Source organism: Rhipicephalus microplus, chromosome X (assembly GCF_043290135.1).
Source record: "Rhipicephalus microplus isolate Deutch F79 chromosome X, USDA_Rmic, whole genome shotgun sequence".
NCBI classification, from domain to species: Eukaryota; Metazoa; Arthropoda; class Arachnida; order Ixodida; family Ixodidae; genus Rhipicephalus; species Rhipicephalus microplus.
The window spans coordinates 150,735,673-150,763,612 of record NC_134710.1 but is presented as its reverse complement, the minus strand read 5'-3'; the positions used below and the strand labels follow the sequence as shown (position 1 = coordinate 150,763,612).

The window sequence follows — 27,940 nt, the reverse complement described above, 5'->3', positions numbered from 1 at the left end:
TCCACAAAAAGAACCAGTTAACCTGCTTGGAGAAATGCACATCTGCCGTTCTTTATTCTCTACCAGTGAGGAGCAGCACTCGGTCAAGAGCAAAGACAAGCCGACAAAAGAAACAAAGCGAGAGAAAGAGCTAAACAAGCTAAAGCCATGTTTTTATTATCACGAGCATATAACTCTGCCATTATGGCACAGTTTCCAGCAGCTCTTAAAGTTATGTGGTTGTTGAAGACTTATGCAGAACTGCAACACCACAACTGAATTTCGACCTCAGGGTGGTTCAGGGGCCATTTAAAGCTGCTTTCACGCACACATGAAAACATCGATATCACAATACTTTGTATTTCATAGACTTGAGCAAATATTTGAACGTTTCGAATATTAAAGCAAATAGTAGGGTATTTGAATTCACTTTGATTTGAATTTAAATTACTGAAAATTTCGCAGTATTCGCAAGAAACAAACAGACGCATATTATTTTGAATGAACCACCTGTAAAAGTGGTTTCACTGCAGTGTAGGAATGCTAAACCGTGAAAGCACCTATCCAAGAGAAATGCGTTTTGCCGCGAAACCCCCCTTTCACTTTCTGAGCATTGTAAGAGAATGCTGCTGATCGGTAGTCGAGGCTACCGAGGACACACAAGCCGCACATTATAGTGCAGCACGCGGCGTGGGGTTCACAACAAATTCTCAAAGTCAGCGGAAAATTTCTCTCTTCTCTCGGCAAATGACTCGACAAGCTCAGAAAGCACGCGTGACGTATTTTCTTTCCTCGTGCTATCCCTCCCGGCTTAGCTTCCAGCACTTTTGTTGGGACGAGAAGAGAGAATTCACTTGCAGCGTGCGACAAATCTTTGCAACTCTGTGCGTACTGGAAAGATTCTAAAAATTTTTGGAGCGGTGAATTCATCGGGCCATAAGCTTCTTTAGTGAATCCATTCCATGGCACCTTGAAAAAGTGTCGCACGGCCCCTTTAAATAGAAATATTACTCTCAAATCAATACATTTTATTAGGCTTAAAAGCTTGTTATGATGGCTTATATGCTCCGAGTAAAATAAACTTTAAAATGTTACATATTATAAGGGTTATGACTCGCATCCTGCCAAAGGTCAAATCCTGCTACTACTCAAAGTCGTTTTGACTTCTTTTGAACGGAAAAAAAAATGGCATTTGAATAGACACCCTATTTCAATTTTTGAAAAATATTGTGCAGATTAGTTGGGCCATAATAAATATGCCTGTTTTTCTTCATATGTCATATTTACTATTCGAATACGATTCGAAATTATTCGACCAAAATCACTATTCACTGTGAATTCGCTTCGAGCCTAAAATTCACTATTCGCACAAGCTTAGTATTTTAATCATGCTAAGAAATCATTACATAACTCTCAACTGCATCAGTGCCTAGTGATGCTTGCCAGAAGCACTTCTGAAAAAAGTGACAGAACCAAGCGCTCACCTAGAATTGGCTAAGAAAAACGTTCCATAAAATCACTTTATTAAAACAAATCTTTGCTTGAGATCTGTTTTGTATGGCTCGTTGACTTTCTATATTTATGCAAACATATACAACTGTAAAAGAAAGAAGTTCTGAAACTACAACACATAATAATCGCACTGACTGCTTTTTAACCTGTGGCATCTGAGCATGGAGATTTGCACACATGACGTTTGTCCTTGCGCAACAGCTTCAATTTTCGCTTGTGTAACCCCATGAACAGCCTTGTTATGTATGTGCTAATACACTCGTGAATTTAAAATTTATCTCTCGGCCCATTGTTTTTGTCTCTGCTTTTTCCCAAAAGAAGTTCCATGTTTGTTACCACGGTAGCATTTTGATTGGTGCACTGGATGACCTAGGTCACAGTGTTAGAAGTATAGGTGTAACGACGAAGCGCCACCGCCGTGCCCTCGCTGCGCTCAACTTTGGTTTCTCTGCTCCCTAGAGCCACGAGATGACAGGAGCAGTCACATGGCTCACAGCCGAGTGAGTGGCGAGCGGCGCTGTTTATACCATGGTGTTGTTCAAACAAAGCAGTTGTTGTCACATTGTGCTCTTGCTTTCCTTGTTTTTTTTGTGTGTGTGCACGATGAGAGTCCATGCTGTTCTTGTGAGCAAGTCGTGAAATGAGAAAGAAGTGTTTTGAGCCCCAGTGCAAATCTGGCTAAGACACATGCACGGAAGAAGTCCACTAATCCTTCAATGAGACATAAATGAAAAAAAGGCAACATGTGGAACCAGCTACACCTATCAATGATGAATAAGTGTTCATGTTGAATGAACAGGCCAAATGCCCTTAGCAACTATCTCCAGAAGTTACCCCAGTTTTTTCAATACACTATAACAGATATAATCTCTCCCACATCCTAAAGAATAAGCACAATCTGTAACTGGACACACTCTTGTTTAACTTTTAGAAAACAGTGCACAACCTTTACCCCAGAGAGTGCCCTAAGCATGAGTGTTAGGCCCGTTATTACTTATACTTTAAATCGATGACATAGATGACACACTTAATGTTAAAATAAGATTGTATAAAGATGACTGTATAATATACTCTATTATTGACTCTACAAATAATCAACTGCAATTGAACGAAAAGTTCACAAACTTTTTCAGTGATGGCAAGCTTGACGAATGTCATTAGACCTAAAAAAGAAATGTTGTCATGTCTATAACAAAGAGAACACAAATTCATTAAACTACACAATTGATGATAACATCCCTTCTCCCATCAAGCATAATAAGTACCTTTGTGTGAGCCATCACAGTGATCGGCACTGGATTGATCACATAACAGAAATCACTAACAAAGCAATTTTTCAACGGCATTACCTAAAACGTTCCCTTTGCCGTTCCTCAACTGACATGAAGCTTCGAGTATTCAAAATACTCGTTTTATTCTTGAGTACTTTAATATTGTTTTGGACCCCTTCATTCATGTAAATATTAACAAGTTAGAAAGGGCCCAAAACAATGTAGTAAGATTTATTTTTAATCGCTGTGATAGGGTCTCGATCTGGGGTTTGGTGGTGAAACCTAATCTAAAGCATACCTAAAAGAGAAATAAAATCACATGACTATGTTTCATGTTTAATATACTTAAAGGACGCCTCAACATAAGTAGCATATTCAAGCATGTACAGTTCTCATTGGCGGTGACACAGACTTTCATGTTTTTTAAGTATTCTTTCTTTCCACAAATGATAATAAAGTGGTATGCATAAGATACACACACAATTGAAATTAACAGAATGAAAATGTTTTAATCGTTGCTTGCCAGTTGATTACCTCAAGTTCCTTGCTTCTTTATGTCTTTTCATACATTTTATGATACTGTTTTTGCTCATTAAGTTCAATTGTACTATTTACCATTGTAACCCACTCTGTAACAACTCCACTAAGAGTCAGCAGTATTGTCAAGTAAATAAATAAATAAATACTGCATAAGAGGAACAGCAAGGATCACTATACTCAGAGACAACTTTCCTTGGCAATGAAGGAAAGCCTATGAAGCCAAAGTGGGCGTCTGCCACCTCTGAAGAATATAGTGTCACAATTTTGTCCATGTTTTCTGTGTGAAGATCATAAAAAAACTAGGCTTTTGTTCCAAATATTTGAACGAATAAAAGAGTATTCAAATTCGCTTCGATCCGAATTCAAATTATTGAAAATTTCAAAGCATTCGCATCACAAGGAACAATGGGGCGAGTTGGTGCACTTCCATCTTAAACGAATAATAGCACGACGAAAACAGGGATTTAATAGGAAAATAATAGTTTGTTTTTTCTTTCCCATCCCTGTTTTTGTCAAGCTATAACTTGTTCAAGATGGAAGGTGAATATTAGTCTGCATGTAAGTGCCTATTAAGATGGTTTCACTGCAGCATGAGATTGCTAAGCCATGAAAGCACCTGTCCAGAGAAAATTCACTCTGCCGCGAAACACCATTTATAATTTAAAGAGGCCTTGCAACACTTTTTGAGCATGACAAGAAAACGCCGCCGATCGGTAGCGGAGACTACCGAGAACACGCGAGCCAAATATTATAGTGCAGCACATGGCTTGCAATTCAGAATAAATTCTCAAAGTCGGCTAATAATTGCTCTTTTCTCTGGACAAATGACACCACAAGGTCAAAAGAAACTACAGTCGTATTAACCATTGGCTCATTTGAGCAAAGCCTGTTCAGTAGTTACTAGGGCTGCCACGAGAGGCCACCATTTGTACACGCGTACTTTGCATGATCTCACTGAAAAGGCACGTATTTGAAAAAAAGAAAGAAAGGAAGTGCTCAAGGGTCACGAGGCATGCGTGACGTATTTTCTTTCTCCATGCCATCCATCCCTGATTATCTTCCAATGCTTCTGCTGGGACGAGAAGAGAGAAAGCAATTTTGAGGTGTGATAAATCTTTGCAACTCAGCTCTTATCGGGCAGATCCTAACAATTTTTGCAGTGGTGAATTCATGAGAATCAACATAATTCATAGCGCAAGACTACAAGTAGTTACGACGTAACTACAGAAGAGACCAGGACAGAAAGAGTCTGCACTCTTTTCGTCCTTGTCTTTTCATCTGATTGATTGATTGATTTGTGGGGTTTAACGTCCCAAAACCACCATTTGATTATGAGAGACGCCGTAGTGGAGGGCTCCGGAAATTTTGACCACCTGGGGTTCTTTAACGTGCACCCAAATCTGAGTACACGGGCCTACAACATTTCCGCCTCCATTGGAAATGCAGCCGCCGCAGCCGGGAATCGAACCCGCGACCTGCGGGTCAGCAGCCGAGTACCTTAGCCACTAGACCACCGCGGCGGGGCTCTTTTCATCTGTAGTTATGTCATAGCTATTCGTAGTCTTGTGCTGTGAAATATGTCGATTCCCAATCACCAACTAGCCCAAGCATCTGTCTTATCGAATTCATGAGGCAATGAGCTTCTTTAGTGAATCCATACCATGGCTACTTGGGAAACATTTCAGGGTTTCTTTAAGTTAACATATGCTCTAAGTATAACAAACTTTAAAATGTTAGTTATTTTACAGGTTATCACTCACATCATACTGAAATTCAGATCCTGCTGCCACTTAAAGTTCTTTCGACTTCCTTTGAATGAAAAAAAAAAAATGGCATTGGCATACAGGCCTTACTTGAATTTCAAAAAAAAGTATATTGTGCAGGTTGGTTAGGTCATGATAAATACGCCCATTTTTCTTTATATTCCATATACACTATTCGAATTCGATTCGAAATTATTCGACCAAAACCACTATTCCACGCGAATTCGCTTCGAAACGAAAACTCACTATTTGCACAAGCCTAAAAAAAACATTACTTATTTTCTGCGGGATGTCATTTATTAGATATAGGCGCAGCACACTAAGGAAATATTCATATTTGTTTTACTTTATGCAGTGTGATTTTATGTTTTGGCACATGTGAAAGCGTCAAACAGTTTATGTGCACCTCACAGATAAAATGGTAGTTTCAGAAATGGTGCCTCACGGTCAAAATGTAAGCCCTCACTGCCTATTCTGACAACTTGCCGAACGAGCTTGTGACGAATTTTCCTCTTAAATGGCTGTCTAAGCAGATGTAGCAAATGATATGCAAGGTTATTGTTCGAACTTGGCCGCCATTTAAAATGGAAGCTGAACCGGGCTACTTCGCGAAGAGGGGCATAGGTTTTAGCTCTGCCCCTGCAGCTTTCCCTTCACTGCCAAAATAAATTGTCTGCAAATATAGTAGCACCACACATTTACATGCACCATTCCAAAACTTGCAAAACTTGGTCACTACATTTTTTTTGTTATAGAATAGCACGGACATCGAAATCTGAAAGACTGAACAACCAATTTTTCTTTACAATAAGAACATTTAAAATTTTAAATAAAATCTAAACACCTTGAAAGCATAAAATGAAAAGTGCAACATTCCTTCCATTTTACGCACTAACTGATGCAGAAATGCACAACTATTATGTAGAAAAATGGCTGTTTGCTCATGTGGGCTACCATTTCATACCACTCAGATGCCCAGAAAAACATTTAGTAGACCCTGCTTCAGCTACCACACACTAATGTATCTAGTTAAATGTTTCACCCACAAACAATCTATAAAACAGTCTAACATTAATAAATTAATAAAATATTTGCAGTGATTACTATTATAGTTTGAAGCATCATAAACTAAAATACCGTGTTTTGATGCCATCTGCTGCCTATTAATCTATGTTAATCTATTTTCAGCGATCTCGCCCTGCATTGCAAGAGGTGCAATAGCAAGAGCTCTTTGCCTCAACTGGAAAAGACCAAGTTCTATTGAAAACCATGTCAAGAGCTGATGGTGAAGTCAGTGAGGCATTTTTTTTTTGTTGGCAAAAAGGGGAGATAACTGTGTCAGATTTTCTTCGATATCATTATCAAGGGATGTAATAAAATTCTTAGATGGACACATCAGGTCACTCCCACATAAATGATGCACAAACACCTGTTGATTTTTTTTTTACTGTGTAATTGCGACTGTTCCCAGCTCTTTGTGTTTTGCCACCTGTAAATTCACCTGCATTCCGTAAATAAAGTCATTTGATACTTCTGGGCTCTGTGTGTGTTTATAAGTTCATGTTTTCATCCAGCCTTCATAATGCAGCTTAAACCTTTATGAAACCATGAACTGAATAGCCCAACAACATGCCTTTCTAATCTAAATAATTGCTAGAAAAAATGATAAGCATCAGCACTTGACAAAGTCAAGCTAGATTACAGCACATAGCGGGGCACATTCATTGATGCTACTTTTGGTCTTTGTAGCATACAACAGCACATATGTAGCATTCCATACAACAGCATTCATATGTAGCATTCCATTGAAAATGAGATCAACGGCTGGTACCTGTCCACCAAGTGTAAATCCATAACAGGTGGTGGATGTCATGCCAATGCAACGGTCTTCAAACAAGATGGGCTCTCCACCCCAAGGCCACGGGTCATAGTCAGGGTCGTGATCCTTGAGCAGTAGTTGCACATACCGTCGAGTCACACCCGCTTTCTTCTGCTGCAACAGAGCTTCCTTTCCAAGAAAGTCTTTCTATAAAAAAATAAATCAAGCAGTACTGTCACAAGAGCCCAAGCAATGAGAGAATTTCAATGCTCAATCGTTTTTTTTTTTTTTTAAAGTGGGGCAACAGCTAAAAGCAATCATTTTCAATCATATACTGTAAAGCTATGACTGTGTAATGACAGAAAATGTGTGTGCATTCATATACAATTTACCTAACACAAGTTTTAACAGGGTCATGAAAATAACTTAAATGAATCAACATTGTAAAACTAATTGTTACTGAAAGTGCTAATGGTTCTAGGGTGATATGAAGCTAAGTATTGTGCAAAACAATGGTCTACACACATGCAGTTTAGGTTAGAAAATAAAGTATGAGCCAGTTACAATAAATATAAACACTATTTGTATTTCATGTGTATAAACAGCATGGTACCAATGTAACCTACCATGTTTACATTTAATTTTAGTAACTTATCTCCCCCACCTCATCCCTTTCACCCCATTTTTCTAGTTTTTTTTTTTTGTTGTTGTTTTACCTACTGTTAAGGCATCATAAAATAGGTACATTGTAGGTGTGTGTGAATATTCGGAAATTCCGAATATTCGTATTCGATTCGATAACCATACATTTGAAAATTTGGAATATTCAAAATAACTCGAACATTCCTCGAATATTCGACGTTGATGAATATTCCTTCGCATATGTCACTATGCAGAACTTACAAATTTGCACATTTGCGATAAGAGCCTCAGTAGATCATGCAGTGATTACTACGACTTCGGCAAAAGAGCGGTGATGCCTGCATGAAAATTCACGGGAGCGTGATGACGGCTACCGACGAATGCGGCGGCACGTCATCGTAGAGACCTACCAACGGTAAACATTTCAATCAATCTAAATCATGTACTGCCTGCACGGCAGTACATGTGGCTTAGGGATTTAGCGCTGTTACGGTTCATGTAAGCATACCGAACACGCCATCTGATGCCGCGCCCTTCTGCGGGAGACCGCAAGTGTGTATCGCTCATGGAAATGAAGGCAACTCGCCGCCGCCACGTTGGCTACACAACATAGTCTTAACACCTTAGCTCAGTCCCGTGCCAAGCGAGCAAGAAGAAAACAAAATATCTCTACGCAAGGGTAAATGCACATGTATATGTTACAAGGCGCGGCGCTGATGAAGTGAGCTCAGAAGGCGAAGCACTGCACGCAACTAGCTAGGGGCGTGCTCAGCTTGACATATCATGGTAACGTGTTTCATGTATAGCCCCGCCAGTTTTCGCAAATAGATCGCCGTGCAAACGTCCGTGCAACTGTCTAAGCCTGACGAGTTGTCCATCAGGTGTGCCGCTACTTCAGCATGTACATGCTTTTCATAGTTTCGGAATGATTTCATGGTAGCGGATATGCTCATGCAAAATGAGCTGAAGTGCTTTTCCATGCAATGGCAAACATAGAAAAAGCCAAGTACTTTGAGTAATGTTACAATGGCATCATCACATATAGTTCTTTGTTGCTAATGGCAGCGCACGAAAGGTGACGGACGGATTAATGCGTAGTCCCGCTGCGTTCCCGACAGTGCCTTTGAAAATCCGTCGTAAGTGCATCGAGCTCGTGTGGCAACGTCTCCTGCAATCAACCCTCCATTACACCGTTGCTCTGATCTCGCGGCCAACGTCAGTTTACTGCCGTTGGCAGCCAGTGTGCCGAAGAGAGTCGTGATGCAGCAAAGTAGTGCCCCCGCCCCCGGGAGTTGTGGCTCCATTAACAAAAATGCATATTTGGGACGTATTCCTATCACACACCAGTAAGCATCTATCTCTCACGCTTACCTCGCGTTAACGCTGCGCGCCCAGTACACCTTGATCACGATCCTGCTGCAATCAGTGCAATTGACACAGTATTTTTCATCGGAAAAAGGCGAGCGAGCAGTCCACGAGAAAGGCAAGGGAAGCAAGCGAGATAACAAGTATTGCTTTGTAGTTGAAAAACGCCCCAAGTACACCTATATACCTTAGCCGCTTCACCGGGGAGAACAGGGGAGAAAATGAAAAAGAAAACTATAAACCCGGGGTCTTTCGAGCCACAACTGATAGTGAGGGAACCTGGATGAATTGTGATCACCTAGGCTGCTTTAATAATCGCTTAGACTTAAGTACACGGCTGTTAACTGTTACACAATCAAACCAATGGCCTCATGCTCACTGGTCATCATGGCAGGTACAAAAGCTTTTCTTTTTTTTTTTTTGTAATATAAAAACAATGCAAAAGGTCTGTTCAACATGTGGATTGAGCCCGAGAAATCACAGTCACAAGCTCAACTATTACAGTCATGCTTTCTGGCAAGTACAAATTGTGACATTTTTTTTATTTTTGTGTGCCATAACCGACTATAATAACAAGTCTACTGTTTCCAACATAAATATATGATTGAGTAAAAGATCACTGGTGGAAAAAAATAGCACCTCTTCATTATTCGATATTCAATTCGTATTCGAAACTATGTATTCGTATTCAATTCGTATTCAAAAATTTTGATATTCGCACACCCCTGGTACATTATGATGAAAGTAAAAAAAAATTCCAAATTCGTACATCAAACTTCACCCTGAAGGCTCGTCCACACTCGAATGGTGTTGTTGTGCAATCCAGGTCCTTTCCCCAGAAGGCAAAAAACTTCTCAATGCGAAGCGTCCTCATTGCAAAGTAACCAGCATGTTGAATTCCATACTTTTGACCCACTTCGAGAATTCTGTCATATACATGAAGAGCATACTGAAAAAAAAAATAACGTAAAAAAATAAAAAAGCTTTATTGTTGCAACCAACTTTAGCAACTGGCAAGCTCTTTAACATCACACATAGTTGATAAGTCAAACTAATATGCTAATTAATTAGGTACTATACAGTTTAAAAAAATTAAAACCCTTCACTTTTAGTGTTTCAGATGTACCGATGCATAATTAAGTAAATGATAAACCAGTGAAACACTGCCAATCAATTATAACAGCATCTATGAGGTAAATAATGCTTTACTGTGAACGAAAAAGAAGCAATGCACTAAAAAAATGCAGCAAGTGAACAAAGATGCAGAGAATGTGGTACACAGTGATATTTCAATAGCCTCATCAGCAGTGAATAGTACCAGAGTCACTTTGGCAGTGAAAACACAATTATATATAAATAGGGTAGGAAGAACAGCAAAAGGTCAAAGCATTATCTAATTTAATAATGTGTGTATACAGTCGACGTTTGTTAATTGAAACTAGAAGCAACCTCTGAATTTTGTTTGAATTATCAAGAAGTCTTAATTATCATAAGTTCTCAGATAGATGACTCTGGGTGAAGTGACACCACACATTATGATTAGGTATTGATTTTATTACAGTTAAAAATTTTTCAAGTGTTTTTGAGCACTCACTGCACACAGTGAACAGAAAGCAGAGGTGTAAAGTCCACAAGTTTATTTGGCCATTCACTGCTGATCAGACCTTTTAAAAAACTCGTGAATTGCCAACTGCTTCATTGCTATAGGTATGTGCCTACAGCACAAAGCTCTCTATACCAGTTGAGAAGCTTCACGGTTTACCATACATGTGCTTTGTTTCAAACATTTGTGATTTGTGTACTTGCAAAGCCTTTTTCCTTGAAGGCCTCAGGTGCTTATTTTTCATTTTTAGACTGTTAGGATTACACAAGCACACAAATTTTTCAATAGTAAAGGGAAAGCAACTGATATTTTCTTGTATGGACCTGCAAAAAGTATATATTAACTGAATGAAGGAGTTTGAATTAAGAGGCTTTTAAATACATTGAAAAAATAGAGTCAACCAAAAAATTGAATTTTGTTTGAATTAACTGAAAGTAAGAGTTATCATAGTTTGAATTATAAAGAGTCTACTGTATATCCCTATAAATTATTTGGCTATTGTGCTTGGGCTTCAGTTTTTTGAAGGTCTAACACACAATAATAGCCAAGCCTGCCCCGACTGAGCAACAACGAAATTGCCTCACTTTTCCACATGGTTCTATGTAAAGAAGTAGCCAATGAGTACGAAAAATTTATAATTTTAATTAGAACACTGTGCATGTTTTTTATATTCTTGTACTCCTTTCATGAAGCTCTTCTGTGAAAGTGCACAAGGTGCCCCAAGAGCAGAACAAAGCACATGTGTATCACTAAAGATTGCATAGTATCAATTGTACAAGATAGACAGTTTTGCATCATGCATTTGCCGAAACTCAGTTTTAGTGGCTGGTAGTGCACCTGTTTCTTAAAAAGATTTAGAGAACATAAAGAAGACATAATTAAAGGGAACATGTAAAAGCAACATAAATCATGTAACAAGAACATTGGTGAGCACTGAAGTGCACAATAAATGCACATTTCATACCTCATTAGGTATGTACAAGACCCATCCTCTGTCTCCAGTGTGCGTCATGTGAAAAACCTTGATGCCACTGGCCAAACCTAGGTCAAGCTCCTGAAAAACACACACACACACACACACACACAAAAACACACACACATATATATAACAAATAATAATAACATGCACTCTTGTACATACACTGTAACGCTGTAATATTGGCACTTGCAACCATAGTACCCATAAAAGTGAATTGGAGCAAAATGAATAGAAGTATACTATAATAGACTTCCATGAATTTCGCTCCAATTCACTATTCCAATGAATTAAATCCAGAATGACATGGCCAGTACTTATACAATTCTGCGCAAAAGTTCTAGCACGGTTATAACAAGAATGATTTCCCTATATCTCCGCTTGAGCTATACAAATGAAAAACATGTCCTAAAATGAATAATAGGAAAGTTCATTGGTGAGTACTTTTAATTATCTAGCTTGAAATCGCTACTTGTCATACAAGTAATATCACGCAAGTAAGACTATGAACAGTCTTGACTGCACTTTGTGCTTTTGAACCTTTTGAGTTTCATCTCGACCGACTTGGGCCATTCCTTTTGTGTTTCGTGTGTCTGAGTTACAAGGAAATTTTTTAATATGCCACTTCGGGCACAGCAAGTTGCTATCCTAAATCATCTCGTCAACTCATCTGGCATACGCCCTAATCCCAACAAAGTTCACGCTGCTCTTTGTTTTTCTGTACCAACTTGCACCAAAGACGTTTGCAGTTTTGTGGGCCTGTGCTCATATTTCTGACGATTTGTCAAGAACTTTGTGGACATTGCACGCAGTATAACTGATTTTAAAGGGGCCCTGAAGCACTTTTTTGAGTAACCATAGAATTAATTCACTGGAAAAACGCATTACCTCACAAATTGAACATCGCAAAAATTTTAAGAATCCGTCCAGTACGAGCGGAGTTACAAAGATTTGTCACACGCCACTATCACATTCTCTCTTCTCTCGTCCCGTCGAAAGCACTGGAAGCTGAGCAAGGAGGAATGGGAGGGGCAAACAAAAAACGTCACTCGCACCTCGTGACCTTTTTCGTTTTTTTTCCTTTTTCCAAATTTTTTTCCTTCAAATACGTGGCTTTTTCAGTGCAATCGTGCGCGCACGCATGGACAGGTGAGGGCCTCTCGCGGCAATTTCTGTAACAACCGAGCGCGCCATGTTCAAATCAGCCAATGGCTGATAGATGGGCTTACTGGGCTTATTTTCCGTGATTTGTCGAGAGAAGAGCTATTTTTAGCTGACTTTAATAATTTATTGTGAATTCCAGGCCGCGTGCTGCACTATAATATTTGGCTCGCATGTTGTCGGGAGCCTCTACTACCTATTGGCAGCGTTTTCTGACTATGCTCAAAAAGTGTTGCAGGGCCCATTTAAGACGGATGTGCCATTTATGTGGGGTCATGATCAAGCGACTACTTTTTCACACCTCATTACAGTGCTCACCAGAACACTGATTCTCGCCCATTTAGACACGTCCGCGCCATCCAAGGCCCGCTCTGACAATAACGGCTGGGATTGGCACTGTGATAGCTCAACGACAATCTGGTAATGATAGAGTCCTTGCATATGCCAGCCGGATGCTTTCCCCAGCGGACGCAGTTATTCCATTACTGAGTGTGAATACCTGGCGCTTGTATGGGCAGTTGGTAAATTCCGCCCTTATCTATATGGCCGACATTTCACAGTAACCACAGGTCCCCATGCCCTATGCCCTCTTTCAACACTCAAGGATCCAACAGGGCACCTGGCTCGCTGGAATCTTCATCTTCAGGAATTCACATACACCGAGGTCTACAAGTCCGGTTGTTTACAGCAACACACCGATTGCCTATCTCGGTACCCCATTTATGCTCCAGATATCGCAACGGTCAGCACATCCATGTGCATTTGGTCACTCTCTGCTTTCAGCAACATCGCTGACAAGGAACGATGTGACGCGTCTTTACGCGATCTAATTGCGAACATGTGAAGCGAACTCTTCGCATGTTCATCATTTTAGACAGCATCTTACACCACCAGAACATGCACCCCGTGGGACAGGAGTTGCTTCTTGTATTACTCGCTCATCTGCAGTTGACCATAATACAGCAACAACATGATGTACTGATAACTGGTCACCTTAATGCTACCAGGACGTATGGCCGTGTTCGCCAGCGCTTTTTCTGACCCAGCCTCTACTGTTCCAAACATTGTTATGTTGCTTCTTGCCAGTCGTGCCAACGCCGGAAAAAAACCAGCTCTACACCCTGCCAGGCTTCTTCAACCTATGGACATACCTGCTGAGCCTTTCTTTCATGTCAGCCTCGACCTTCTCGATACCCTCCCTCGACCTTCTCGATACCCTCTTTCTTTCTAACACAGGTAACAGATGGATCGCAGTCGCAACAAATGATTCCACCCGATTTGCCAACTCGAGGCCTCTCCCGAGCAGTTGCGTTACAGACGTCGTCGACTTCTTGATAAACGACGTCATCTTGCACCACAGCGCTCCTTGCCAACTTCTTACAGACCAAGGCCACTACTTTTTATCTAAGGTCATTGATGACCTACTTCGTTCTTGTACCACAGGGCACAAGCTTAGACCACGGCTTACCATCCCCAGAAAAATGGTCTCACGGAGCATTTGAATCGCACGATCACCGATATGCTCTTCATGTATGTTTTGACTGATTATCGCGACTGGCACACTGCACTACCTTTTGTCACTTTTACATACAACACCTCGCGCCATGCCACGGTTATGCTCCCTTTTATCTTCTCTATAAACGAGAACCCACCTTGCCTCTTGATACGATCGTGCCCAGCCCTGGCAACTGGTCGACAGCGTATGCTCGCCATGCTATTACCACGGTCGAAAAGGCACGTCAGATTGCCCACTGACGTCTTCGCCGACTTGCAGCTGCGCCAGAAGTGTGCATATGACTGCACCACCGAAACGTCCACTTTAATCTGGGTGACCTCGTCCTCCTGTGGTCTCTGTCTCCGCAGGTCAGCTTGTCCAAAAAGCTTTTCCCTAAAGACCCTGGCCCCTACACTCTCTTACACCAGGTGACTGACGTTACTAATGAAATAGCGCCTCACGGCCCTACTACACCTTCTGCGTCTTCAGACCTTGTCTATGTCTCCTACCTAAAGCCGTACCTCTATGTCTCCTGCCTAAAGTCGTACCACTCGTACACTTTGTAACAAGCGTGGCGTTAGCGCTCTCGCCACCGTGGGTCAATGTTGTGGTGTTGCCGTTATCACTATGCTGTAGGGAAGAAAGAACGGGGGGACTAGGTGTTCTGGTGAAACGCGACCGCCATACTGACTGTCAGACTATTTCCTTGTGCAAATATCTTGTAAATAAAATTGCAACAATATTTAAAAAAATCTATTAGAAGTTATAAGGTCATAAAAATTTAACACATTAGAAGCACATGAGGAATTACACACACAAACATGTACACATGCATGCACACAAACATGTGTACACACACCATTTCTCCTAAGCAGCATAAATTATATCATGTCTGTTCTGGTTTTAAAAAGGTAAAAAGAAGGAGTGTTTGAACAGCATAATTTTTTTATCAGAATGAATTCAAATATACAACACATATAATATTTAATAGTTTCCATTTTTGAGTAAGCTGAAAAATAAAGCTCATGTATAGTTTACATCAAATAATGTTAAAAAATTTTAATCCAGTAAAGTGGAAAGCCTGTATAAGAAGTAACTGCTCCGATAAGTGAATGATCCCTTTTACTTGAACAAAAACAAATATTTGAATATTTTCGACAGTTAATCTTTGAATTAAGCACAAACAGAATAGCAACAACTATTTGACTTGCCTTTAAGACCACTAACATTTACAGAAGCATCTTCCTTTTATTTATTTTTTACTAAGGATTTACTTTTCGAGAGGAATGCATGCAAGAGTTGAACAGTTGCAAGACACAACACTCACTTTCCATGTGAAGAGTGGAAAGTCTTTGGATGTTAATGAGGTGTCAGTAAGTTCTGACATGAGGTTTGGTGCTCGCTGGCCCATGATGCAGATAGCAGTGTACATAGATGTGACATCAGCAATGACAATAGGGCTGTCATACGGCACATGGCGACGAATCCATGTCTGGCAGCGCATCTGCTGCTTGGTTGGTGCCACTATCATATACCTGCCCAGATAATAATGTACACAAAATTAGATGCATGTTGCACGTAAGCACAAATTACAAGGCACAAAGCCAATACCTGGAATTGTGGCAGCTTGGGCTAGTTAGTATGACATGACGATAGTTATAGTTCGAGAACAGAATGACGACACAGAGACAAGAAGTGCTCGTGTCCTTCGTGTCTTTTTTGTCTCTGTGTCATCGTTCTGTTCTCGCACTATAGCTATCATAAATACCTGAACTGTCAAAAAAGAAAAAAAAAAGTACTCTCAACCAAGATATAAGTAACATCTCAACCAAGTTTTGTAGCTGTCCACTGTCTGTACAGTATAATATTTCTGGGATTTTACATGAGAAAACCACCATATAATCATGAGGTATGCCGTAGTGAAGAGCTCCAGAAATTTTGATCCCCTGGGATACGTTTATGTGCATTGAAAACACACAGTACGAAGGCTTCTCCCATTTTGACTTTATTGAGAGATGACTAGTGTGGCCAGGATCAAACTGACGTCTTTCAGGTTGGCAGCCAAGCACCTTAACCACTGTACCACCGTGGCAATAGTATAAAGTTCACAAGCAGGGTAGAAAATTTAAATGCCTTTTTTTTTAACAGATAGTGGCGCAGACAACAGCAGTTTTCAGGTAAAGTCAGCTAGCACTCATACAAAAAGGAGCCACTGGCAGTGCCCCTATCTCTCAAAATGGAGGACGCTCAGTATGAATGAGAAAGGCAAACACTGCTATCATAGTCCACTCAATCAATGCCTTATTTTCCCCTTTCAGTAATATATTTCTGGGATCCTCTATACTCATTCAAAAGCATTTCTTATTGCTCGAAAAAAGGTGATTCAAGAAGCCTTGAATGGACAAAATGACTGCCTCAATTCGGTGAAATTATCCTGTGTTACAATGCAACAGCAAAGTCTAAAGAGAAATGTCATTCTTCCAAAAAGTGCTCAATATAAATGTATACACTTGGTGCTTTTACCATGTTTCATGAAAAATGGATCATACCGTGCAATGTTATACATCACTCTCAACATTGCAAAAGGTAACTGTGAACACAACACCTTAACAAATATCTTAACAAATAAGTGAGAAACACACCAAAATCAGTTCAAATAAAAGTTGCCTGTAGAACTGCAGCTGCTTAGGTGTTTTTTGTCGTCTCTTGATTAATTCAACTTATACATGTCATGCCCTAGTCTGTATAGTAGACAATCGCATGTTCAAGACAATAGGGCCACTCGGGGCCCATTTAGTGTTCATCAAGTTTGGAGGCTGTTACCATGGCCTACATTAGGTCACTCTCCCTTTTGTATGCCATGGCACTAATGTGCAATAGGCAAGTGCACACTATTTATAGATTGTGTTCAAGAGTGTTCGGATATGCACACAATGGTGAAGGAAAAGGCCCCATAACAGCACTGTCCCTATAAGTGACCAGCATTAGTCCTTCTTCCTGCATTTTGGTGCAAGAATGGATAGACAACTCAAAACAATTACATAAAAACAGTTGAATGGAAGATGATTGATATGTGGGGTTTAACGTCCCAAAACTATCATATGATTACGAGAGACGCGGGAGTGAAGGGCTCCGGAAATTTCGACAACCTGAGGTTCCTTAATGTGCACCCAAATCTGACTACAAGGGCCTACAACATTTCTGCCTCCATCGAAAATGCAGCCACCGCAGCCGGGATTCGAACCCGTTAGCTAGGGTCTGTAGCCGAGTACCTTAGCCACTAGACCACCGCGGCGGGGCAGTTGAATGGAAAAGGAAAGTATAAGAAACAAGCTGTGCTTGAAGTCAGACAAGTGAATCAATCTGCCACTAAGAAGATTTGCACAAAGAACATCAGAAGTAATAGCAACAGAAAGTGTCTTGCACCAGTGCTCTTCAAAAAAGAGTAATGATGAAACCCCCCCCCCAAAAAACAAACAAAAGCACAGAATAGTCACACAAAACACCATTTCACAATGGCAAATTTTCTTTTTATGTCTCTTGAAATTCTTGAAAAATTCAGTCATTCCATTTCAATTGAAAGCTTTCCCATGTCTAGTGAGCACGTTAGCTCTTGTTTCTTTTTTTTTTTTTCAATTATACCCACACTTCCAAAGCTATATTTTCCAAGTAACACTTGCCTGTTATTTTCCATGTCTGTTTCATTACAGGTTGAAAAAATGACCATGGTGGTCAATAGATAATCAACTGTGCCTATAATTTTTTTTAAGACAATCCAGGTAATTTATAAAAATGCTATGACAGTCAGGTACCTGCACTCTTCAAGCACGAACTTCATCTTGAGACAGAAAATACTTTGCTGCTCCTAAACCCACACAAAATGATCAATAAAAAAAATGGTTAATTATTTCTCGTATTATTATTTTATAACTAATCTTCCAAATATTAACTTATGTAGGTTTAGATATTAAAGAAGTACTGCCACAAAAACTATTGACCTCACTTTTTTTCTTTTGCAATGTGTTGCTGGTGGCCTGTTAGTCATAACACGACAGATCATTTGTTGTATCGTGCAACAGGCAATTATAGGCTCCTCATTACCAACCAGCCTCAGTTCTGATTTGAAAGAGCTGCAAAAACAATAAGCTGCCGGGTACGACTATCACCACCTAGTGTCTGCAACACTCAACCACGTCAGTACACAGAACTTTGATGCAATTCCGCACAGGCCAAGTTGAGGAGTTTTTTTTCGAACAGGAATTCGGAAATTAGTGTCACCAAGTTCCACCGAAGTGGTCGAGGGGTAGAATGCTTGTGTCACCAAACACAAAACATTCTACATGTGCACCGTGCCCATGGACTCGTGAGCAGCCGACAAGAAGTGGTCAGCTGGTGCAGGCGCGACAAAAGAGTAATGGCAACTACGTCGTCATCATAGCTCGTATCGGTGGTAGTATGGTGAGGCGAAGGAAGTAGGAGGGTCACTACAGAGTCACTTTCAAGGGTGTCAATGCCACAAGATGCGACACATAGCACTCAATTGCAAACACAAACTTCTAAATCACATCAATTATCTTCCAAGCAATATTCGATGTTCCTATTTTGCAGATATATGCATGTTTACGGGAATAAATACCACAGGCTATGTCGCCCACAAAATTTTGTGTCAGTACACGTTCAATAGCTAAAATTTATGGTACAAATCCAGGCAATATTGAAACCGAGCATGCTGCATGTGCAGAAAATCATGCCAGATGTGCAGAAAATGCCACCACTATGTCACCGTCATGCAGGAACTTCCCGTGATGACCTTGAAAAAAAGGCACATGGCACCAGAATCTGCTCAGGAAAAACAGCAGGTCTCACATGCACAAGTGGACTGATTCATTGCACGTGATGTTTCATGCGCATCTGATTCTTTCACGCTGTACCCAAAAAACCACAATGCCCAAGTTTCTATTTTGTTCTCTCTACTGTGTAAAACTGTGGCAGCTACTGTGGTGGATCTGCTAGCAGACAAGCAAAAGAGCTCTTTCTAGTTATTTAGAATCCAGATATAAAAGAAAAAGCACTAACACCAAACCATAAGAATTATTTCATGATTAATGTGTGGGGTCTAACGTCCCAAAACCAGTATATGGCTATGAGAGAGGCCGTAATGGAGGGCTCTGGAAATTTTGACCACCTGGGGTTCTTTAACTGCACCCAAATCTGAACACACGATCCTACAGCATTTTCGCCTCCATCGAAAATGCAGCCTCTGCAGCCGGGATTCAATGCCGTGACGTGCGGGTCAGCAGCTGAGTACCTTAGCAACTAGACCACCGCGGCGGGGCACCATACCCTAAGAATAAGTAGTCAACTTGTGCAATTGAGGTATCTTCTCACTTTTATGACCAGATTCTGCACTACGTACATTTTTTCAAAGTTCATCACCTGAAGTTTTTGTCTGACAAGAAGTTTGTTTACAATGATGACAGGTGCCCAACTATCATCAAAATTTTATCTGTATTTTATAAAAAAAACACTGTGTATGTTCCTGTTGTCAATCATAAATTGAAGCTTTCTACAATAAGGCACAACAGAACAAATAGTTGCATCAAAAGACGAAGTGAGGGTGTTGTAAAAAAATAACTAATACCTAATGTATAGTAAAAGAACTTGTTTTTGGGCTAGTATTTGCAAAAGCCAAAAGCGCAGCTCCGACAAAAAGCATGAGAGGCCCTATGTGAAATGTTTCATGAGGATCGTATGCTCAATACCAATATCCTGTGGCAAGGCGAACATTGGACGAGCCGAAAGATGTATTAATGATTGGTTAAAAGAACATGCCCAAAAATTAACAAAACGAGATGACGAATATGCGAACTTTATTGTGCACGGTTGTGAGGCAGGATTCTCTGAGACAAAGATTATGGGCAGAAGCGCAAGAAAAACTGCATGTGAATTGTTAGAGGCCTTTTTCATGGAAAAAAATAAGGATCACTGTGTAATTGCCCCTTCGCTATCTTTGTTTCCAAGTGAATCCCTGTTTTATCAGTTCTAGGCTGTGAGATTATAAAATGTACAGCTTGATAGTGTATGCTGTTGGTCTTCTATGATGTTAATGCATGCATGTGCCCTATGTGTATATTCAAGCCTTAGTGCTATGAATAAACCAGTTGGAAGTGAGCACTGTGTATGTTTGATGCCTAGGTATGTGTGTGCATGAATGTGTCGTGTGTTTGCGCTCAAATTATTTTTTGAACTAATACCTAAGTACGACACCATGGTGGCATAAAAGCAAAGACACTGCAGGGTTTCAAATGCATCTTAAGAAATTAGGAAAAAGGAAAAAAATCTGGAAGAATAACCTTTCCCAAGGTGACAATCTAGATCTAGGTCAAAAAATGCACAATTATAAAAGCACAACAACGGATCAATAGGCAGAGGGTTAGTAGAATATAGCATGCAAAGTAAGCATAAAAGCACCAGCAAGAAAAAAAAAGACTGCAGCAGTTGCTCTGGCTCAGAAGTCATTTACTGTGAGTGCAGTTGCTCCCACAATTTATCCCTACATATGCAAAGTTGAACAAAACACTACTGACTGCATCAAACTATGTCAAAATGCAATGACAATAGAGGCACAACAGCAACAGTGACGACTGGACAATGGAAGACCAATAATGACCAACAACAATGATCAAGATTGCGGCAAGACAAAAACTTTTTTGACTAGTGTGAAAAACAGCGAATAGTCATCTTGAATGAGTCAAATCGCTCAGGCAGGATTTCTACGGATGACTAATACAGCAAAATGTCGTGCTGTGAACGAATTCTGCATCAACCACCAGCTGTTGCTTCTAAAACATAGAAATAGATGCCACCACTCTCAAACCCTGTGTCACAGATGCTAAATATTGCATGAATTGTAAGGCATGAAATGCACACATCTACTGGCATGACCTTGATACCCACTAGAGGAGCATGCAATGTTAAATTTTTCTTTACCGTACGATAAGGGTGAGGAGGTGGCATGATGGCAACACAGCAACATAATGATAAAAATGGCAGCAAAAAGATTACAACAGTGCAGCAAAACTAATTGGAGGACATACGGTTGGATGAACACGGTCTTGAGCTTCTAACTGCTGTCACAGCAAATGTAGAAACTCCATCACAACTACAAGTAAAAAATGGTGTGGAGTGGTGAGAAAGCACATAAAACATGCAACAGCCTCCTAATATAAAAGTGCTCATGCTGGCAGGCTTCTGCTGTAAGGATATGCTGCTTTATGGGGCACAAGCCATCTTACCCTATGCATTTCACTATGTATCTGTCAACACCTTGAAAGGCAAGGCATAAATTTGGAAAGTAATTAAAATGGCTGTATCCAAATAAAAAGACACACCTGTTTTTCTCGAGCCTCACAAGGCTGCAGTCATTTTCATAGCCACCCCAATGGTTTTGCATACCAGTATTAACAATGCTTCCCACGGGGATATCGATATCATTTGAACACAAGTACTGCAGCAGATCAACCACCTCACTACCAGGAGACTGTGCAAAGGAAAAGCATTCAATATGGTTAAAACAAGTTGTCAAAGTTGACATGTGAAAGATACAGTTCACTAGCACATCTAGAAATGTATCCTAAATTATTTTTCTGAAAATTCATCCTAAGGTTACCAAACTTTTATAGCCAATTTACTGCAACCAAAGGAGTGACCAGTAACACAATTATATAAACAAGGCTGCCACATAAGGTCACCCAATCAGTGATCCATGAAACTTCAATGTGATGGGGCTTTCTATTACATTCATCTGCAGTTCTTAGAAATCAAATTGAAATCGAATTTGATAAACATTGAACTACAGCTTTGAAACTACCTAATGAAACTTTTAAAGCAGATAATCAACCGAAATTAAAAAATCTTTCTACAAAACTTTGAAAGGAGAAGCTAATATAACCCCAATAACTGCAAAAAATGTTTTCAACACATGCTAATAAATATGTGGTTTTTTTATGCAATCCTTTGGCTTTTAGAAATCAAATCATCAAATTGAACCTGGCTTTCAGTCCTGATATGAATTGTGTAAGCTGTGACGAGACACTGATGCAAAGATTGTGTCTCACTCTTCCTGTTTTATAGGTAGTGGCTGGCACCATAATTATGTTTCCCCAGTGCGTGGCAAATCAATACTACCAACTCGTTACCATTTCATGCATTCTATCTTAAATTTCCTGTGCCCATTATAAAGCACACATGACAAACAGTGCAGCTTGAAATTTGAATGAATAAACAGGACACATCAATATAGTTTAAGATAGTGGTCACATGGTATAAAGCCAATCATGCATAGCTTGCACAGCCCAGTGCACTGGTTGAAGGCCACATAATCACTAGGCTGATGAAAACTGGCTACATGAAGCCAAAGTGGCTGTTTTGTCCTACTTAATTCAGTGCTTCTCTGCTTCAACAAAGGTTCCACTGCTGTCAGCACTCTGGGAACAAAGGGGTCCCTCTCACTTCCTCAGCTCTTTTATCCCTTCAAGCACTCTTTCTGTACCCTCAGTTTTCCCTCTCACCTCCTTTCCCTCTCACCTCCTCGGCTCTTTTATCCCTTCAAGCACTCTCTCTGTACCCTCAGTTTTCCCTGGAACAGTCACAGCATGGGTGCATACCTCAACAGTTGATGGTACCATGTGACCATTGTCCTGTTTCATGTAAAAAACCCCGCTATGGTGTGCATTTTGATAAGTTCACATTAAAAACTGATCTAACTATAATAGCTCTATTGTGCACACAAGAATTCAAAGATTTTTATTATAATTGTGGCATTCATAAACCGTACCTAATAAGCAGGAAGAGTGAGAGACCAGGCTTTTATGTTAGTAGTTCTCTGTTTGAGCACTAGACCGTTTAAAAGTAAATGTCATTTAAATTCTTGCCCTCCAGCATTTTCCAAATGCTTAGGAATGCAAAGCTGAGTGAAAGAAGAGATATTTTTTCAGGACTCTACAAGTTAAACAAAATACAACAGAGTTTAGGACATGTCCAAAGGCAGTCCCAATTATGACTTATAAAGCTAGAAAACTTTATATGGCAGTTATAATATGATTACATAAGTCCAAGCCTAATATGCTATTTATCCTGCATACTGTATGATAATAGCATAAGAGCTAGGACAGTACTCAACTGCCAGAAATACTGCAAAACTTGTGTAAAAGCCCTGAAATCACTATTTATATGGTACACATACCCAAACTTCCAATTTGGTGAAAGAGGAATAGTCCAGAAGAGCAACCCTTTCTCGACAGGCTTCATACTCAGATTTTACTGCATCAAACCATGGTGGCTTTCCATATACATCAACTTTAGCTGAAGGCAGGTCTGTTCCTACAGCAGAGAACAAGAGTAAAACTTGAGTTAAAGAGGACTTATGTTCGCAGTTATATGAGCAAAAAATTAATTTAAAGAAAAAGAAAGAAAGCCCAGACAAATTTGGGGCACAGCAGCTCGAAACTGCTTGAAACATCTGATGTAAAGGCTCCTGAAACACTAAAACAATTATTTTATTGCTAATAATTGATATTTCAGAGTACCAAGCAAAACTGAAACTATAATGTAAACCCCATTGTGTCACAAAGTCATATCAAAACAAAAAGCCTTTTATGCAGTACAACCTGCCGACAGAAACATGCTTAAAGGGACCCTGCAACACTTTTCCAAGTAATTGTCAAATGGCTGCATTAAAAGAGCTCATTGCCTCACAAACTGACTCCTGCAATAATTTTTAGAAGCTGTGAAGTATGAGCAGAATTACTGGGATTTGTCACACGCTTCAAGCTCTTTGTCTCTTCTTTCGTACTAGCAAGCGTGTTGAAAACTATGCAGAGATGAGGATGAAAAGGGGGCAAAAAGATGAGTCTTTTTGTCAGCACACGTCATGACCCTAAGCCCTTTCTCTTTCTTTTATCTTCGAATGCACTTCTTACTTTCAGTGTGATCACAAACAAACGCACAGGCACGTGGTGGCGTCCTACAGTGGCCACGAGCTAACTATTCAGCTCAAAATTAACAAATCAGCCAATGCCTGCTGACTTTATGCTTATAACCTGGTTATTTTGAGTACATGGCACCATTTGTTGAAAGAACAGAGAGCGATTTCTAGCTAATTTGGAGAATTGTAAATTCGAGGCCACGTGCTGTGCTATAATGTTTGGCTCATGTGTCTTCAAGAGCCTAGACTACCGATTGGCAATGTTTTCTGACTAAGCTAAAAAATGCTGCAGGGCACCTTAAAAGTTTCGTTCCTTTATGCATGCATGAATTGTACTCGCAATGTTCAGGATGTAAATTGTAAATCAATAAACTAACTTGACTGTAACTTATTAAAAAAAACTAGTCAAGACAAAGTGTAACACTCATAACTAACTCTCATTGGAAGAAATTATAACAAAATATAGAAGGTATTGATACAAATACATGTACACACACAAGTTCTACAGCCTTTGTGTTCCCCATCCCCCTAATCACAGTAATAAGGGTCACCTAACACTAGCCTTTTGGCACAAGAAAACATCACTCTAGATCAGTGGTTCTCAAATTGGGGTCCACGGACCCTAGAGGGTCTGGGAAGCCATTTCTATGATCTGCAAAACCCTCACCCGTATTTTTCTTTAAGCGCGCCTGTGCCACACATTAACGAACTGTCCAAAATGAAGTGATGTGGCACGTTTTTTTGATGTTTTCGGTAGCAATAAAAGGCACCTGTTTCCCCTCCCTCCCCTACGCTGCAAGGGGGCCCCCAACACATCCACCAGTCCACAAGGGGTCCTCAACACATCCATGGCTGAGAACCGCTGGTCTAGATGGACCAGGGAATGAGGCTTGCTAGCTAGGGAGAACGTGAAAGCACAGACCATGGCACTATTTTCCAACAAGTGCACATCACCAGCAAGTGGCTGCCTGTCCAGCGTTCCGAATTATTCACTGACCACGTGTCCACTTTGGAGTACTTGCTCAAATCCGGTACAGCACTGCACTCCAATTGGGGGTGTCCACTACTCTATTAAAATGCATTTATGTGTACTCTATCATTATCATGGCACGCACACAAAAACTATTGCAGAATCCCATTTTGTTCATTCTGGTCATGGCATTTATGTTAGTGAGGCTTTGCCATCACTGTATCATGACAATATCAACCTTGAAGGTGCCATATGGTAGCATTACCATTGTTTCTCCTGTGTATATTCATTCTGCAATAGACATCAGTTGTGAGTGCTACAGCACTATTCAGTATTACATCTTCCTTTTGAGACACATCTTTTAGGCTACAATTCATCCCGCAAGTACAGATCAAATGAAACATTTAGTCTGGCAAAATATTTCTGGAGTTAACACAGATGGTCATGCTTGCCTATTAGCTTGCGTAAGGTATGATGATTACTTTTGTTCTAGGGACACTACAAGCAACTACTATTAAGTCAACGTTTGTTTTTTCTGAAAACATTCCTCAATTATCGAGATTCAACAAATATAGTCGAATCTCGTTAATTCGAGCTCTAAGGTGCCCAAAATTTATTTGAATTAAAAAAGTTTGAATTAATTGAAGCTAAATGAATGGAGGGCTCACCATGCAGTGGTGCATGTGCACTGAGCTAACGAACGAGGGGGAAGTTTCAGAAGACTTACATTTATTCACAAATCACAGGACATCCGTCATTAATTGAAGTAATCGGTGATGTGAATTTGCACACGCTTACCTTGCAGCAAGTTAATATCGCACGCAGCTTGCAAAGCATTTCTAATCCAACTTCAGCACTCTCCTGGCAAAAGAAGTTGCGTGCGGCAATGTCCAGCGCTGACACTCTCTAAAGATGACAACAACTGCGTCTCCGCTGCGCAGCTGCAGCATGGCCAGCACATGACGAGAAAGGAGGAGAGTCTCCACACGGAGAGAAGCAGATCGGCATTTGAGAGAGAACCAACACTCCACGGCAGCTCTTTTTTTTTTTTCTTTCTTCAGGCGCTTCGTTGAAAGGAGAAGGGTCTACGTGGTAGGGACAGAAAAGGGGGAAGTTGGCACCAGCACGTGAGAGAGAGCCAAGACTCCGCGACAGCTTTTTTTTTTCCCTCTCTGTCTTCAGGCGCGGCATTGAAAGGAGAAGGGTCTTTACGTGGCAGGGAAGAAAAAGGGAGAAGCATGGCACAGGCGCATAGCAGATCGGCATTTGAGAGAGAGCAAACATTCCACCGCAGCCTTTTCTTTCCTTTTCTTTACCTTCACGCGCAGCGTTGTGGTGTCGGAGGTGCCACCGCGGGACCGGGCGTGGTGCTGAGAGCATTTTCGGAGTGAGGTATGTTCGTATTAACTGTCGCAAGTGCTCGCACGTTCGAATCACAGGGCGTTTTCACCCACTGGAATACACATAGCTTTGACGAAATACACATAGCTTTGACGGAACCTCAGCGTGAGTTTGGATTAACTGGAAGTTCAAAATCGAATTAATGAGATTCAACTGTATATGTTCTCTAAGACATTACGTAATATAAGTAATGACTTGCGCAAAATTTGTACTTGTATAAGTGGATTACATATCTGGCAAAGATATGGCTGCTCACCTGTCAGAATGTTTGGATCACTGGATGTGTAATAGTGAGGCCTTTCATAACCCATTGTTTGCCCAAAAACAGCTCCAGCCAGTTTGAGACGAGGATATATGGGTGACATACGCAGCTCTCGGCCAGTTTGAAATTCCACAAAAGGATAACACAGCTTGTAATGCATGCCTGCACAGACGTAAAGAAATGGCAGGAAACAGCAAACACATAAGCTGCTTAAAATCATACAATGAAGCATGTTTACACAAGAAACAACCTTGGAGCAGGCAAAAAAAAAAAAAGTAGGCCCGAGTGCCAATTATTTTGCTAGATTTGTACAACAAAGCAAATCATCTGCATAAATAAGTGAGCGATGAGTCGCACATTTTGCTTAGTGTGAACAACATATCCATTAGGTGAACAGCTGTTAGCATTTGAGAAAATTTGTGGAGATTAGCACAGGTGAAAGTAGGGAAAAAGGATTACCCTTGATCTGAGAAAAATTTTTAAAGTGCCATAATATGGAAGACACTTGCACAGTATAAAAAAGGAAAACAAAAAAAGAAGCAAAATGCCCTCCCTTGCAAGGATTGCGCATTTCGAATTAGGTTACTCTTATGTTGACATCTTCCAATGGAAGTATAAATTAAACTTTTGTCAATTTGGCCTAAAGCTATCTGCAAAAACTGGATATAGTGAAATGTCGATGACAGGATCATGACTCGTATGAATTTCAGGGCAATATGAAATTTTCTGTGATCCCTGCCAAGGCCCATTAGGGTGCAATGTAATAGAGTACGGCTGTTAGGAATAATTTTTTACCCTTCGATGTTTGATACGACTGTAAGCTACCACGCAGGTTCGAACAGGCGCTGCCTGCGATTTCATGGAAGACACAGCAATCCCATATGGCTGCGGCAGCACAAGCACCGGCATTCACACCACGCTGCCAGTTTGTCACGATCGGCCATTAGCATCCCGTGGTATCCTCTGAGGTTGTGGGCATGAACCTTGGAGGCCGTAATGCACATTCACGTACCATGATGTTTAGATTACAGGTGGCGTTGGTCTTGTCATTATACCCCCCCCCCCCCCCCCACGCTTTTTTTCAACACATTGACATGTACTGCTGTGCTCAATGCAGTGACTACTATGTTTACACACGGGAGACTCAAATTATAAGCAAACATCTTGAAGAACAGCCTCCGCAACACCATGATCTG

General features: G+C 40.5%; 1 protein-coding gene across 2 annotated transcripts in view; it reads right to left on the bottom strand.

Moving 5' to 3' along the window:
* The window catches only part of LOC119177030 (pyruvate dehydrogenase phosphatase regulatory subunit, mitochondrial), a 124,441-nt gene that overhangs the window by 5,957 nt on the left and 90,544 nt on the right, over window positions 1-27,940 (bottom strand). For both annotated transcript variants that reach the window (XM_075878000.1, XM_037428383.2), the window contains 7 exons: window positions 26,739-26,906; window positions 23,371-23,507; window positions 21,518-21,666; window positions 15,454-15,661; window positions 11,459-11,548; window positions 9,661-9,840; window positions 6,897-7,091 (listed from right to left, as the gene is read on the bottom strand). In XM_075878000.1, the coding sequence (XP_075734115.1) occupies window positions 6,897-7,091; window positions 9,661-9,840; window positions 11,459-11,548; window positions 15,454-15,661; window positions 21,518-21,666; window positions 23,371-23,507; window positions 26,739-26,906 (1,127 nt within the window). The remainder of the gene's footprint in view (window positions 1-6,896; window positions 7,092-9,660; window positions 9,841-11,458; window positions 11,549-15,453; window positions 15,662-21,517; window positions 21,667-23,370; window positions 23,508-26,738; window positions 26,907-27,940) is intronic.